The sequence below is a fragment of the Protopterus annectens genome, chromosome 10.part0 (genome assembly GCF_019279795.1).
Source record: "Protopterus annectens isolate FY-2018-M chromosome 10.part0, PAN1.0, whole genome shotgun sequence".
Taxonomy (NCBI): domain Eukaryota; kingdom Metazoa; phylum Chordata; order Ceratodontiformes; family Protopteridae; genus Protopterus; species Protopterus annectens.
The window spans coordinates 1,632,185,452-1,632,201,863 of NC_056744.1; the positions used below are offsets into that span (position 1 = coordinate 1,632,185,452).

At 45.2% G+C, this 16,412-nt stretch overlaps 1 protein-coding gene across 1 annotated transcript in view; it reads right to left on the reverse strand.

Annotated features, from left to right (window-relative positions):
* Positions 1-16,412, reverse strand: part of KIF22 (kinesin family member 22) — a 638,755-nt gene that overhangs the window by 342,402 nt on the left and 279,941 nt on the right. The window contains exon 9 of the mRNA XM_044086339.1: positions 9,577-9,742. Coding sequence (XP_043942274.1) covers positions 9,577-9,742 — 166 coding nt within the window. The remainder of the gene's footprint in view (positions 1-9,576; positions 9,743-16,412) is intronic.

Genomic DNA, 16,412 nt, shown 5'->3' on the forward strand with positions numbered 1-16,412 from the left:
GGTCTTGGAAGTAAATGACTAGAGAACTTTCAGGAGGAAGAGAGGCTAACACAAGATGTCTGAATCCTGCACCCAGGAAAACATGGTCCTGTGAAGGGGTGAGGATGGATTTTTTTTTTTTTTAAATTGACCATGAATCCCAACCTTTGCAATTAGTAGTGAACACGAAATTGTGACGCAAGACCTAGGAAGTGGTGCCTGAAGCAATGAGTAGTCCAGATAGGGAAATACCTGTATGCCCTGGAGTATGCAGAAAGCAATCACAGGAGCTAAAACATTTTATAAATAAGTGACAGACATCAGATGGCAAATTACAGAACTGAAAATGCGAGGAAGCAACAGAAAAAGGCAAACATTTTCTGTAAAGAGGATAAATGGGTATATGTAGTTAGGCATCCTTGATTTCCAGGGAGGCCAAATAGGCCTTTGGAAAAATGAGAGGGAAGAGTCTGGAGCGAAAGCACAGGAAAGACTGGGACTTTTAGGAAGGTGTTGGCGAGAAAGGTCCAGAATGGGTGCCCATGGGCAATCTTTCCTGGGAACTAGGAACATCCTTGAGTAGAACCCTCTTCCCTTTGTGTCAGTGAGACTTGAACAGTTTTCAGGGATTTGAAATCTTGGAGCACCTCTGCGAAGAAAAGACGTTCAAAGTGGTTGAGGAATTCCCATGAGGAGGAGATTCCCAGACCATGAAATATCCTATGTGGATAATGGACAAAACCCATGAATCTTGAGTGATGTGATCTCAGACCAGAAGGGAGAATGAAATGCATTGGGAAAAGGTAAAGTGACCAGAAGGAACCAGTCGCAGACTACCTGGCTTGTCTGGAAAGGACTACTTTTGAGCAGAAGGCAGAGAGGGTTTAGAAGAAGTTGATCTCCTGGCACCCCTTTTACCTCTAGGAGGAGACAGATGTCTTAACTGGGTAGATCCTTTGGAATTTGGGAACTGAAGACATATGAGTTTTAAATAGTGCAACTCTGTACCCTTCTGCAGGGACTTGAACAAGGTAGCAGCCGCAATACCAAACAAGGCATTATCCAAGGTTAACCTAATGTATGCACCATTAAAGTCTTAAGGAAGCGGTTAAAGCCTTGAGAACCTACTTAATACAGAGCCAGACACAGCAACTCTGTCAGATGCTTCAGCAGCATCTTAACTACATTTAATGGAGTGGTGTACTACTTGGGAAGATGCCCTCAAAACAGAGGAAAGCTGAGACTTCACATCTGAATCCAGAAGGCCAGACAGAAGCTGAGGGGCCCGAGAAAGAAGGCCCAAAGTATACTTATATGGGTTTGACCGTTAATGGCCATAAAGGTAAGAGTAGCCAAAGTGTACACTTTTCCCCAGCCTTTCCATGGTTTTAGTCTATCTGAAGGAAGGAGAGAAATAGAAGGCAAGAGTCTGGATGGCTCATCAGTGGCTACAGACACTGGTTCTGCAGCAGGGCAATTATAAAGGAATTTAGTCCTCTGGTACCGCATAGAACCTCTGTCCTTTTGGGTGCAGGAGGTTGAGTCTCTTGACTTTCAGAAGCAGAAATGAAAGCATCCAGGAAAGCTGGCAGAACTGGAGGCATGGCAGAAGGTGAATCCGTTTGGAGTAAATCGTAATATCTCCTCTGCACATTAGTGACCTGTGAGCAGTCCCACTTGAAAAACTCCCTCATACAAATGTCTCCCCAACATGAGACTCCGTTCCATTGGACTCCTCAGGAGAAGCATACTCCAAGGGAGAAGAAATTTTGGCAGAGCATGCCAGGGGCTCATCCCTCTGAGGAATCCTCATCCTTTGATAACTGCTCCCTAAACCTTTTCTGAGGGGTAGGAGGAGGAGGAGGGGGGCTAGGAAGGGAGACACCAAGTGGGAGGCTTCAAAGCCATAAAGGCATTAAATAATCCTTATGTAAAGGCCTGCCAGTCAGGTGGAGGTTCTCAAGGGGCAGAATGATTAGTTTGGTTTCCCATTCCTTTAAGGGGCACAGCAAGCCTTGTGGAAGGTGGAGGGACCAGATGTAGGCCTGCATTCTATAAAAAACCTCTGCACTTCTTCCTGAAGAAAGATCTGAGGAATACCGTGAAGATCTTCCAAAGTAATGAGCCATAAGTTTCCCCTGCTCATCTGAAACAGACGTCTGCAAAAAGTACAGTTTTGTACCTACCATAAATGTAGATGTTAGAGTGTACACCCTGCTGCAGTCATCACACTTGGGTTATCCTGTCGTCAGGCGGTCCACAGTCTGCCGGAATTCCAAAGTCTTGGTCTGGCATCGGTTGCTGTCGCTTCTTCCCTGACGTCAGTGCGCCAGGGGTATATATAATGCATCCGTCATTTTCTTCAGTTTTTCTTGCCCCAGATGTCAGGTGCCCCCAAAAAGGTTGTCAGTAATTAGTACCAATTTAAGAAAATTTAGCACAAACAAAATCCCTCCAGCTATAAGCAAATACATCAGGAAGGTATTGTAAAGATTTATCCAGTTAGATCAGAGGGGATGGAGGGAGGGTAACCTGGACTGCAGCAGGGTGTACACTCTAACAACTACATTTATGGTAGGTACAAAACTGTACTATGTTCATCATGTTACCATGCTGCAGTCATCACACTTGGGTAGAATCCCAAAGCTAAGGATGGGTGGAGTCAGAGGGTTAGAGGAGGCTAGAAGTCCCTGCAGAACTGCAGTGGCGAAGCCAGCTCTAGTCTTAGACTAAAGTGGTAAGTGATGGTGCTTGGTAAAGGTGTATACTGAACTCAAAGTTGCAGCTTCCAAAATCTCCTTGTTGGAACCCCCCCCCCCCCCCCGAGGAAGGCTGTAGATGTAGCTGTTGCACTGGTAGAGTGGGGCCTAATGGTAGCAGGAACTGGTTTTCCATGATGGGTATAGCAAAAACGAATGCAATGTCCTATCCATTTGGAAATTGTTTGTTTTGATATAGCCTTCCCTTGTGAAGCTGTAGCATAGGATACAAAGAGTTGGTCAGATTTTCTGAAAACCTTAGTTTTATCCAAGTAGTAACGAAGTTGCCTGTGAATGTCCAAGGAATGCAGGAGTCTTTCTCCTTTGTTCTGTGGATTTGGGAAGAAGGTGGGTAAGTGGATGGTTTGATTTAAAGCCACACTGGAAACCACCTTTGGCATGAAGGATTAGTTCGTAGAGAAACTATCTTGATGGAAAATGAGGAAAGGTTCCACTGCCATTAGTGCCTACAGCTCTGAGACTCTTCTGGCTGAAGTTATTCCTAGCAGCAGGGCAGTCTTCCACGATATAAACTGTAGATCAGCAGAGAAAGCTGGTTCAAAGGGAGGTAGCGTAAGTTTTTCCAGAACAAAATTAAGGTCCCATGTTGGTGTAGGTGCTCTCCTGGGGGGGCCTAAAGTTTTTTGCCCCTCTGAGGAACTGCCTTAGAAGTGGATGTGAAAATAAGGGTGGATCCGTGTTGTAGTGGGCTGAAATAGCGGATGCATGGATTTTAATGGAAGAAAGTCCTTGTGCAACATTTCAGTTAAATACTGTAGAATCTGAGGCATGTGAGGCTGAAGTGTATTTTGGCCTTTAGCTTGGTTCCAAGCGCAAAACCTTTTCCATTTGTCCGAGTAAGCCTTCCTGGTGCTGGGCCTCCTAGCTTCCAGAATAACATCCATAACTGCTTGGGAAAGAGGAGATGGCTGGATGCTTAGGTGATTTGCCATGCAGCCAGATTTAAGGTTTTGAGCTGGCTGTGTAGAATCTGATTGTTTTGTTGTGTGAGCAAATGGGCAATTTGTGGTAAAATCCAAGGTTGGCCCTGGGCCATATTCCTTAATAGTGGGTACCAGTGCTGGCGTGGCCAGTCTGGGGCTGTGAGTATCAGTCGTGGTCTCTCCTTTCTGACTTTCAGAAGCACCTTTGTGAGGAGAGGCAATGGAGGGAAGGCATATACTGTCAGGTTTTTCCAACTGAATGAGAGTGCGTCCACTTTCCACGCTTGATGGTGAAGTGTCCTTGTACAAAATTTTGTTAGCTGATAGTTTTGGGGGCTGGCAAACAGGTCTGTGTCTGGGAGACCCCATTTCTGAGTTATCATTGCAAATACTTGTGGATCCAGTTTCCACTCGTGGGGATCCATGATGTTTCTGCTGAGGTAGTCTGCCAATGTGTTCTTTTTTCCTGGCAGGAATTGAGCTTGTAACTGAACTTGGTAAGCCAGTGCTGTGTTCCACAAGGTCATTGCTTGCCTGTATAGAGGGTAGGAGTGTGTACCCCCGGCATAGAGGGTAGGAGTGTGTACCCCCTTGTTTATGTACCACATTACTGTGGTGTTGTCCATCCTTATTGTAAGTTGTCCTGGATGTAATAGGTTCTTGAAGGCAGTCAGAGCATTCTGTACAGCTAGCATCTCTTTTTGATTGATGTGCAGATTCCTTTGATCTGCAGTCCATATGCCTTGAACGCACTGTCCTGCCATGTGTGCCCCCCAGGCGTAGTCCGATGCATCTGTTGTCATAGTTTGCCTGGCTGGGGGCAAGGTGAAAGGCTGACCTTTGTTGAGGGGACATGCCTGTGACCACCATAGAAACTCCTGTTGTAGGCAGGGAATGAGAGATAGTGTCCAAGCTGTGGCTGTGTTGAGACCATACGCTTTTTAGGTACCACTGTAATTTCCTCATATGCAGCTTTGCAAATGGTATTAGTAGTATGCAAGATGCCATGAAGCCAAAGGCCTACAGAATTTTCCTTGCAGGGAGTTGGGTCTTTGTTGCCATTGTTTTGAAATATTGAGTCAGTTGTAGTTGTTTGTCTGGCGTCAGATAAGCCTTCTGGGCCGTTGTATTCAAGCTGGCACCCAGGAATGTCATTTTGTGAGGGTACTAGTTTTGATTTCTTTTCATTTACTGTGTACCATAGGCAACTTAGAAGATGTTTTACAAAAGCCAGATGTTGTAAGTATGTCCCTGCTTTCTGCTTGGATGAGGCAGTCGTCCAGGTATGGGTATATTTGAATTCCTCTGTCTGCAGTATGCAATTACTGGTGCCAGGCATTTTGTGAAGACCCTGGGTGCAGTGGATAAGCCAAAGGGCAGTGCAGAGAATTGGTAATGGGTTGAACCTGCAATGAAATGGAGGTATCTTCAACTTTGTCTGATAGGGACATGCAGGCATGCCTCCTTGGAGGTCCAGCTTTACTAGCCATGCTTTCTTGCCCAACATGGGAAGAAGCTGCTGTAGTGTTAGCATCTTGAATTTGTGTACTTGTAAGAAGGTGTTTAGAATTGAAAGGTCCAGAATTTGTCTCCAGGCATTGTCCTTTCTGGGGTCTAGAAAGAGTCTTGAGTAAAATCCTTGGCTTTTCTCCCGTGTAGGTACCAGTTGAATGGCTCTCATGTCCATGAGATTTAATTTGTTTTTGTGCCTCTGCCCATTGATTGTGGCAGGTTTGGCATTCCTCTTTTCATTGGCAAGGTGTGAAAATGGAATCTGTCTAGGACCCATTTGTCCTTTGTGACAATGTGCCATTTGTCTGAAAAAAGTGCGAGTTTTCCTCCCAAGGGAGCTGCCAAGAGAGTGTTGCTTGGCCAGATGAGGTGCAAGTCAATTGAGTTTGCCTTCTAGTAGTTTGGGACCTGTCTTCTCCTCCCTTCTTTGTTGCAGTGCCCCCATTGTTGAAGTTTGTATTGGGCCTGTGGGTTGTCCTCTGCCTCTTGGACGTCTGTATTTACCCCACTGTAGTCTGTCAGTAGCTGGGAAGGACCAATTTTTTGTTGGCCAATTTCTGCTGAAGCGAGGGGACTGTACCTGTAGAAAATCTTTGTCTGTATAGATTTTGCCTTATCCTCCATTTTCTTTAAGACGACTTCTGCTTTAACTCCAAATAGAACATCCTGCTGTAAGGGAGCATCTAGAAGCTTTGCTTTAACATGATCAGGCAGAGTTTGTTCCTTTAACCAAGCATGCCTACGTATAACAGACCCAGTGACAGCTGCTCTGCAGGAAGCCTCTAAAGAATCAAACCCACATTGTAATGTATGTTTGCCCACCTGTTCGGTTGCATGCAACAGATCCTGCATTTCTTTCAATTCAGACTGTTGAGGGAGTGTGCTCATTTTTTGTCTTAACTGAGACATTAGAAATTGCTGATATTTTAGCATGCGAAATTGGCAATTTAGTGCTCTCATAGCTAGAGTGGCTGAGGTGTAAACCTTTTTCCCCCACCTGTCTAGTGCTCTGAAGTCCCTTTCAGAGGGTACGGGATCTTTTGCCACAGAAGCCTTAGCCCCTTTGGGACCCTGGGAGATGGTCTCTGGATCAGCAACAGGGCTTTTATAAAGGAATTTGTGGGAGTCAGGCACTCTATAGCATCCGTTTGATTTGGCTGGAGCAGGAGGCAGAGAATCTGGGTTCAAACTAGATTCTAAGTAAACATCATCCACAATGTCTAAAACTGGGGGGATGGCAAGAGGTCTGTGCTGGGGGAGTAAAGGAAACTCTGAGCCTTTTGAGTCAGAGTAGTCCTGACCTTCCCAGTGAAAATGTTCCCTCATAGTGTGTAAAGTTTCCCCAAAGGAGTAGTCTTCAGGAGGAGCTGAGGGAATGGAATCCTCAGCATCAGAATCTTCATAAGGGGAAAAAAGAGTAATCTTGGTCCTCAGAGAAGCCTGAGGAAATAAGACACCATCAGAGGCAGCATAATCTTCCTCTTGTCTAGGCCTCGGGTGGGGGTTGGGAACCCCTGATTAGAGATCAAATCTTCAGCCATTTTAAGCGTCTGCTTCTTAGGCATGGGGCCTTGAACTGGAGACTGAAGTGCAGTCTTTTTTGGTTTAATAGGAGTCTTAAGCTTAGGATACGTTTTTATGGTGAGCGTAGTCGGTCTGAAGACGCCTTCAGAAACCGAAGGTGTTTCTGCAGCACCGACATCTTTCTGCAGTGTCGTCGGTAGGGGCTAAACAAAAAGGCTGCGGCCTAGCACTCTCCGCCAAAGGCTCCGAAGCTGTCTCTGGTTCCAAATCTGCAGTAGTCAGGGGCTGCGTAGGAGCCTCACTGAAGACCGGTGAACCGGAGACCGGTCCAGCCGAGGCCTCGGAGTCTGGCTTGGGTCTAGGCTGCCTGTCCTTATCCTTGCGTTTTTTGTGCACGCCGGTAGTCGGTTGCTCCGACGGCATTGTGTAGTTAATTTTCTACCGAAGTAGTGTCGTGCGAAATCAAAGCGTCTTTTTATAGTACGCTTATTGAACCTAGCACAAAAACGACAACCAGTGATGTCGTGGTCTGGGCCTAGGCAAGGTATGCAGTAAGAATGAAAATCCTTATGAGGTATTTGCTTCCCACAAGAAATACAATTGTTAACTTTTTCTGAAATCGGTCTGAGGCAAGAAAAGTTTCCCCAAAGGGGTACTTAGCTTTATTGAAGACTTCGGATCTGAAATTCGACTTCGAAAATCTCAGGAGTCTGCCGACCGGCACTTGCGAACGGCTTCTGCTTCGGGCACCGCGCAGCAAGAAAGACTGAAGAAAATGGCGTTGGATGCATTATATATACCCCTGGTGCACTGACGTCAGGGAAGAAGCGACAGCAACCGACGCCGGACCAAGACTTTGGAATTCCGGCCAACTGCGGGACCGCCTGACGACAGGATAACCCAAGTGTGATGACTGCAGCAGGGTAACACGATGAACATCTTCAGAGGACATGCCAGTGGCAGATGCGCAGACTGCTTCTATTCCAGTACCGATGCAGGAATCGGTGCCAAAATCCTAACAGTCCTCCAGACCTTCACTGGCCTCAAGAGGGATGCCTGGAATGGAAGGTGCAGGTGAAGCTTCAGGCCCACGTTTCTTGGCCTTCACAGGCTCAGCAGAAGTGCCCAACATATCCTCCATTATGTCACGCCCTAACCAGTCTGAGTCTCAAGGAAAATAAGGCGGCTACGCAAGGTTTTGGGAGCAGATTCTTGACATACACAGCAAAACTTATGGCTGTGGTTAGGGCCTAAAACAAAACAGACAGATTGTGGCTCTCATGGTGGAACAAGTCTTCCGCAACAGCACTTGCCTTTCCTGGATGACATATAACCTCAGACAAAAAAGCAGTAGCAAAAGCAATAAAGTCAACGGGGGACTTACCTGAACCTGTTCGTATAGCAACCAACAACTCTGGCAAGCAGGCAGACAGTCGAAGATAGAGTTTGGAATGGCAGCAGAGAAGTTATGAGGATGGCATGTGCAGACTACTGGTCTACTTCAAAAGATCGAAGACCCATGTAATGTAATTACAGAAGATAGACCAAATAAGCTAAATGCCAGATAACCAAAAGCTGAATACCAGGAAACCTGGAACAAGCTCTGCAAGTGAGCAGACGTCTGGATAGTTACTTATAGGCACACTATAGTTAAAGACTGCCTACAGCAAATAACTCATCTGTTTGAAGATCACGGTACAGTAAGGAACTTTACCCTTTTCTCACTGTAGTGCGATGTCTGAATTGGTATATATAATTTGGGGGCAGCCCCACCACATGGGGGTTGCATGAGGGCTTGCCCCCTGCAAAACCAATGACAGTTATTTGCTGTAGACAATCTAATTGCAGAGCTGTGCTTTTAATTAACGATTTGACTTCTGCTCACAGAGTTAGATGTTCCAGGTTTTGTGGTTTTCAGCTTTCAGTTATCTGGCATTTCGCTTACTTGGTCGCATGCTTATGTAATTTGATTATATGGGTCTTTGATCTTTGAAGTAGACCCGTGCAGACATCAATTATGGCAGACGCCAGCTTTGGGCCTATGTGCAACATTCCCTGTACCTAGCAGTGGTAAAATTGTATCCTGGCCAGATGTCAGAATTGTTTAAAGCAGGAATCCCTCATGTAAAGAAGACTGCAACATAGGAATAGGCGTATAGGACATCAAGTAATACACTACTAGGAATCTTATCCTGTTTAATGCATTTATGTTCAAAAAAATACACTAGTTATTAAAATTTGCTTGACTGATTGTGTCATACTCTGAGCCACTGTCAATCTGCAGCCAACTACATAAAACATGCCTATCCACTGGAAGCTATTTTACCCTCCCCACCCCATTGCATCATCAAAATGGTTTACCCACAACTCAAATCAGAAGTATCGCAGCTGATCAGTCTACAGGAAATGCAATGTTCCTAAACTGAACAGTTCCAGTCAAGAAATAAAAGTAACTAGATTTTAGAAATGGAAAGCTCACTTTACAGGAGAAGCTAACTGCAGCAAACAGAAATGGTTGGTATGTGAAGTTTAAATGCAAAATTCTGCTTTCACTTCAGTAAGCCTTCCCATCAAGTTATTCCTCGTTCACACTAGTTTACTTACCTTTGTTCATTTTTTTGGGCCATTACATAATGAATGCATTTTTGCAATCTTCAGCATTACAGGGATGCACAGGGTGACCGATATTAAATTAAGCACTGTTTTAAACAAGTTGTAGAAAAGGTTGCAAAAACATTTTATGAAGTGGCAAAGATTTTCCTCCTAGTTCTGAATTCTGTCATACAGGAAGAACCACTATTTCTTATTTGCTGCCAAACCAACATGAATTTTGCTGTAGAAACAGTGTGCCAACATACCATGATCTCATTTTGGCTTTCTTCCACCACCTTTAACAGAGCTAACCTCTCGCGTTTTGGAGTGTCCAGCTGAGGCATTCCATTTGCATCATTACGCATAAGACTGTCCAGCCGCAGTAGCCTTTGGACTACACCTGGGTCGAGATTTTCAATATTTGGAAGAGGACTTTCAAAAAAAAAAAAAAAAAAAGAAAAAAGTTATTTAAATCACAATTAGAATTGGTTTTCCTTTGTTTCTGTTCATTAACAAAGTTTCATTCTTAGATGAGAGATGTAATTATTGGGTAGCTGTTGCTGCATGTCCTACAATCATTTTTATCTGCAGTGTTCTTAACAGTTCTCAAACACCCAAATTATTATCAATCTACTGGGGCTTCAGAGCTTCATTACAACCATAAAGTAACTTGTACTGCGGAGTAGCCCAGAATTGTACTAGAAATAAACCAGTAAGCAAAACATTCATCACATGAACAGAGCTAGAGCCAGACAGAGCGCGCGCAAGCCAGAAGTACAAGTATTTCCTTTTTCTGCCATCTCCATCTCAGTAAAATCTCATTTCCAAATAACTTGAGATAGGCAGGGGTGAGGTGCGATCTAGCCTGTATGCCCCCAGTCCAATCCTCTCAGCACCACAGGAAAACAAAACATACAAAAAAAAATCAACTGCAGGAAATCTATTCACAACTTCAGGCTGGAAAGGTTGCTCAGGCAGGGAAAAAAACTCAAATCTCACTGCTATGTCACCCATCTCTATAAATCACACCATTCTAGGTCACCAAGAGCGATTCGTTTTCTATGACTTGAGGCACAGATCACAAAGCTTGAGGAAGGCTTACAAGAGTTGCCATGCAAGGGAGGATGCATTTTTCTACCAAGTCTCCTTGGCCTGAGAACAGTAACATGCATAGCTCCAAAATGGGCAGTTTCCAGATGTAGAGCAGACAGGATCCTTACATCAGGGCAAAACTGGGGCTGCAGCTCAGGGATGCAGCCAGCCCATTCACGTCTGCTAGGGTCCAAGCTAAAGGCATCATTCCTGGTCTGTAGACAACTGTCAAGACCAGGATGCTTGTCTGCAGAGCTGTTTTTTGAAACCCAAAATGACCTGCTTGACTGCATACCATGCAACTGACTATTATATTCCAGTACTTTCAAGAACTAATGACAGCTCTCCAGTTAGAATCGGTCTTAGCCCAAGTATGGCCACATTAAGATCCTCAACCCAAAGTACAGTTTTGTACCTACCATAAATGTAGATGTTCGAGGATATCCATTGCTGCAGTCCTGACATATGGGTATTCCGCTGTCCACCATCGGCCCGAATACCAAAGGGCTAGAATCTGGCGTCGGTCATGGCGCTCGAGGCTGACATCAGTATGTGCCAGTACAAATGCGCATGACCGACGCCATACCCTCAGTCTTTCTTGCCTCAGACGTCAGAATGCAAAAAACACCACCCAAAACCCAAACCTAAATAAGGGGGTAGGAGGGAGGGAAACTTGGACTGCAGCAATGGATATCCTCGAACATCTACATTTATGGTAGGTACAAAACTGTACTATGTTCTTAGTCTACCATTGCTGCAGTCCTGACATATGGGTAGAATCCCAGAGCAACGGAAAACAGGGAGGATGGCCAACTAAATAGAATTAGGAGCTGCTAACATGCCCTGTAGAATAGCAGTGGCAAACCCAGCCCTAGACCTAGAATAAAGAGGTAAATGATAATGCTCAGTATATGTATGTACAGAACTCCAAGTAGCTGCCTCCAAAATGTCCTTAGCAGCTACCCCTCTCAAAAAAGCAGTAGAGGTGGCTGTAGCCCTAGTAGAGTGAGGCCTGATCCCAGCAGGAACATCTTTCCCATGATGAGAATAACAAAAAGCAATACAATGGCCAATCCACTTGGAGATAGTGTGCTTTGAAACAGCTTTCCCTTGTGAAGTCAAAGCAAAAGAAACAAACAACTGTTGAGATCTTCTGAACTCTGTGGTTCTGCTCAAATATCTTAAATGCCTATGCACATCCAAAGAATGCAAAACTTTCACCCCTTTATTTAGGGGGTCAGCAGAAAAAGTAGGCAAATGTATAGATTGGTTCAGTGCCACATATGAAATTACTTTAGGCATAAAAGTAGGATTAGTACGCAAGGAAACTCTGTCCTTGTGAAAAATCAGAAATGGTTCTACTGCCATGAGGGCCTGAAATTCAGAGACCCTTCGAGCAGAAGTAACAGCCAACAAAAAAGCAGTCTTCCAAGACAACAACTTCAACTCAGCTGTAGTTGCAGGTGCAAATGGAGGCAGAGTCAGCTTCTCCAAAACAAAATTAAGATCCCAGGCTGGAGTGGGAGCTCTTCTCGGGGGTCTTATATTCCTTGCCCCTCTAAGAAACTGTTTAACCAATGGACGAGAAAACAAAGGAGGGTCACATTCATAGTGAGCAGAAATAGCTGCAGCATGCACTTTAACAGAAGAGAAAGACAATCCCTTGTCTAACAAAACAGTCAAATATTGCAAAATACAACGCAAGTTAGGCAATTTAACATCAAAGCCGTGAGCTGCACTCCAAAGAAAAAATCTCTTCCATTTATCAGCATAAACTTTCAGAGTAGTAGGACGCCCGGCTTCCAAAAGAACATCCAAAACTTGTTGTGGAAGCTGCAGGCCTTCCTTCCTCAAAACTGAATTCTCCAGGCTGTCAGGTAAAGAGATTGCACCCTGATATTGAGAAAATGATTGTCCTCCTGAGTCAATAATTGTGGAAACTGTGGTAATGGCCAAGGTGTCCCATGAATTAAACTCCTTAAGAGAGGGTACCAATGTTGTCGAGGCCAATCTGGTGCTATCAGAATCATGCGAGGCATTTCCCTCCTGACTTTCAACAATACCTTTGGAAGAAGAGGCAAAGGAGGAAAGGCATACACGTGCAGGTTTCTCCAGCTGAAGGATAGTGCATCTATTTTCCAGGCTGTCGGATGAAATAGCCTTGTGCAAAACTTTGGCAGTTGATAAGTCAGAGGAGAAGCGAACAGATCTATGTCTGGAGTTCCCCAAGCCATGGCCAACTGCAGAAACACTTGATGATCCAACTTCCATTCGCGAGGATCCACAATCTGTCTGCTCAGAACATCTGCTAAAGAATTTTGTGCTCCTGGCAGAAACTGTGCTCGAAGAGTGATGTGCAGTTTTAAAGCAGTTTCCCATACTAGCATTGCTTGTCTGCACAATGGATAAGAATGGGTTCCCCCTTGCTTGTTGATGTACCACATGACTGTTGTGTTGTCTGTTCAAATCAACACCAGTCCTGATTGAAGTAGGCTCTTGAATGCTTCCAAAGCAAATTGAACTGCCAGCATCTCTTTCATGTTGATATGTAAATGAAGTAGCTCTGGGGGCCAAAGGTCTTGAATCCATTTTCCTTCGAGATGAGCTCCCCAGGCAGACTCCGAGGCGTCTGTCGTTAATATCTGACATGCCTCTGGCTGGGTCACAGAGAGTCCCTTGTTTAGGTGACATTCCTGAGCCCACCACAGAAATTCTTTTTGTATGCAAGGGAGAATCTGAATGACAGTGTCCAAATCGTGGCTGTGTTGAGTCCACACGCTTTTGAGATACCATTGTAACTTCCTCATATGCAGTTTGGCATTGGGAAGCACTAGAATACAAGATGCCATGAACCCTAAGGCTTGAAGGACTGTCCTTGCAGTCAGCCTGGACATTACTGAAAGCTGTCGGAAGTATTGATGAAGATGTCTTTGTTTGTCCAGGGTAAGAAATGCCATCTGGGTTGCTGTATTCAGTCTCACACCCAGAAAACACATCTCTTGTGAGGGTACTAGACTGGACTTTATTTCGTTCACAGAATACCCTAGGCATCTTAAAACTGTCATTACATAGTGAAGATGTTGAAGAAGTTCTTGCTTGCCTTGAGCCAGAAACAAACAGTCGTCCAGATAAGGATAAATTTGAATTCCTTGTAGTCTGAAAAAAGCAATTACTGGAGCCAGGACTTTTGTGAATACCCTGGGCGCAGTAGACAAGCCAAAGGGCAATGCAGAGAACCGATAATGCAAATTCCCATTCCGAAATCTCAGGAACTTCCTGGAACTGGGCCCGATAGGAATGTGAAGATAGGCCTCTGTGAGATCCAGAGTTACCATCCAATGAGCCCTGCCCAGCATAGGCAGCAACTGCTGCAACGTTAACATCTTGAACTTTGGAATTTCCAAAAAGGTGTTTAGAATGGACAAATCCAGAATTGGTCTCCAAGTATCCACTTTTTTTGGCACTAAGAAAAGACGGGAATAAAACCCTGTGCCTCTTTCAGCAGAAGGTACTTCCTGTATTGCCCTCCACTGAAGCAGAGAAGAAATTTTTTTTTTTTTTTTGCCTGTGCTTCCAGTCTTTGCTGATGAGGCACATCTGGCATACCTTTGAAAGGAGGGAAAGTGTGGAAATAAAATTTGTAGCCTCGATTTACAATGTCCAATACCCATTGTCCTGGGTAACCAAATGCCAATACTTTGCAAAAAGTCCCAGTTTTCCTCCTAGAGGAGCTGCCAGCATGGCAGAGTCCGACAGCTGAAGACGCAGGTCATTGAGTTTGTTTCGAAAGGACTGACCCCTGCCCTCCCCAGCAGAAGGGGTAAAAGAACCCAAAGTCCTAGGAGTAGCAGGGCCCTGAGAGGAAGCTCTACCCCTACCTCGCCTAGACCTGCCCCTAGACTGATAATCGGAAGAGGGAAAAGACCACCCTTTAGTAGGCCAATTCCTACTGAACTTAGGGGGCTGAACCTGTAAACAATCCTTAACTGTCTGCATAGACTTAGCGTTTTCCTCCATGATTTCAAAACTGATTCAACCGGAGGGCCAAAAGAACATCAGACTGCAAAGGAGCATCCATAATCCGAGCCTTAACATGCTCGGACAACGTCTGAACTTTTAACCAGGCATGCCTGCGAAGAACTAAACTAGTAGCAGCCACCCTGGAAGAAGCCTGTAAAGCATCAAAACCACATTGCAAAGAATGCTTACCAACTTGGTCTGAAACATGCACTAAATCCTGAAGCTCTTTACATTCAATACCTTCAGATAAAGCATCAACTTTACATTTCAATTGGCCCAGCAAATAATTTTGACAATGTAAAGCACTCATAGCTAAAGTGGAAGAGGTATACAACTTCTTACCCCACCTATCCAGAGCTCTAGCATCCATGTCCAAAGGAACTGGATTCTTAACCACAGCAGCCCTGACACCCTTGGGGCCTTGAGTAATGGTGTCTGGGTCAGCCCTAGGACTCTTGTATAAATACTAGTGAGCTTCCGGTACCCTGCAGTATCTATCTGGTTTAGCAGGGGCAGGAGGCAAAGAGTCAGGGTTAAGAGAAGCCTCAGAAAATACATCCTGAACAACATCCAATACAGGGGGAATAGCCAAAGGCCTATGCTGAGGCAAAAACAAGAATTCTCTAAGCCTTTTACGAGAATCAGAATAATCCTGGCCTTCCCATTTAAAATGCTCCCTCATGGAATGCAAGGTTTCAGAAAAAGAAAAATCTTCAGGAGGGGAGAGAGGAGGAGAATCCTCAGCCTCTGAATCAGAGTAGGGAGGGAAATCCTGGAGCTCTTCCACAGAAGAATCAGGGTCATTGGAAGACTGATCCAGACCCTCTATCCCTGGCTCTACCCTGGGCCTTTTCTCAGGGGGAGGCATAGAACCCCTAATTAAAGTAATCAAATCCTCCGCCACCTTTAACATGTGCTTTCTAGGAGCTGGACCCTGTGGACAGACACCAGCAGGGGCAGAATTAGATTTAGAAAGGCTTTTACTATGAGAAGGGGGAGGCCTAGAAACTCTGGGAGGGGAGGGAACCACCGACACATGAGAAGCCCCTTCAGCCTGGCCTACAACAGAAGCCACTTCCTGAAGTAGCAAAGGCTCCCCTTGAGACTCCGCTAAACTGTCAGGAGCCGTTGAAGTAGTCGGTGGCTCTACCGAACCGGCGTCCGCAATGGACTCATCTTGTTTGGACCGCAAAGGATTACTCCTTGCGTGTTTTAGCCGAACTGGGCGGAGAATCAGACGGCAAGTTATAATTGCACCGTTTACCAAACACTAGCCTAGCACAGTCCAAGCGACGTGTAATAGTGCGCTCATCAAAGGCAGCACAAAAGCGACACCCAACAACGCCGTGCTCAGGCCCAAACAAGGAATACAGAGTAAATGGTAATCCCTACGAGGAATCTGTTTCCCACAAGAAATGCAGTTATTAACTTTTTCTGACAGCCGGTAATACTGAGGCAAGAAAAAGACAAAAGTGTCCCCAACGGGGTACTTAGCCCAGCTTGGTCTCCGGTCTGAAACTCGAAAACTGACAATTCCAGAAAGCCGAACGGCACTTGCAAACACTGCTTCTGCTTAGGACCACGCGGCAAGAAAGACTGAGGGTATGGCGTCGGTCATGCGCATTTGTACTGGCACATACTGATGTCAGCCTCGAGCGCCATGACCGACGCCAGATTCTAGCCCTTTGGTATTCGGGCCGATGGTGGACAGCGGAATACCCATATGTCAGGACTGCAGCAATGGTAGACTAAGAACATCTACCCATTCTTCAGGAACTACAACAGATGAACTGCAGGAAGAGGTGGTCCACAAACTTGTGGGAACAACTCACTACTGTTAAAATTTGGGGACACTATCAATGTAGTCCAAGCACAACTGAAGCAAGATGGCTCTGTTCAAAGATCTGTACAGTCAGATTGCAAAAGGATCAGTAAAGATTATAGCATCTTAAAGGTCCCGACAGGAAGGTGCAAGTTGGAACCCTCTTGT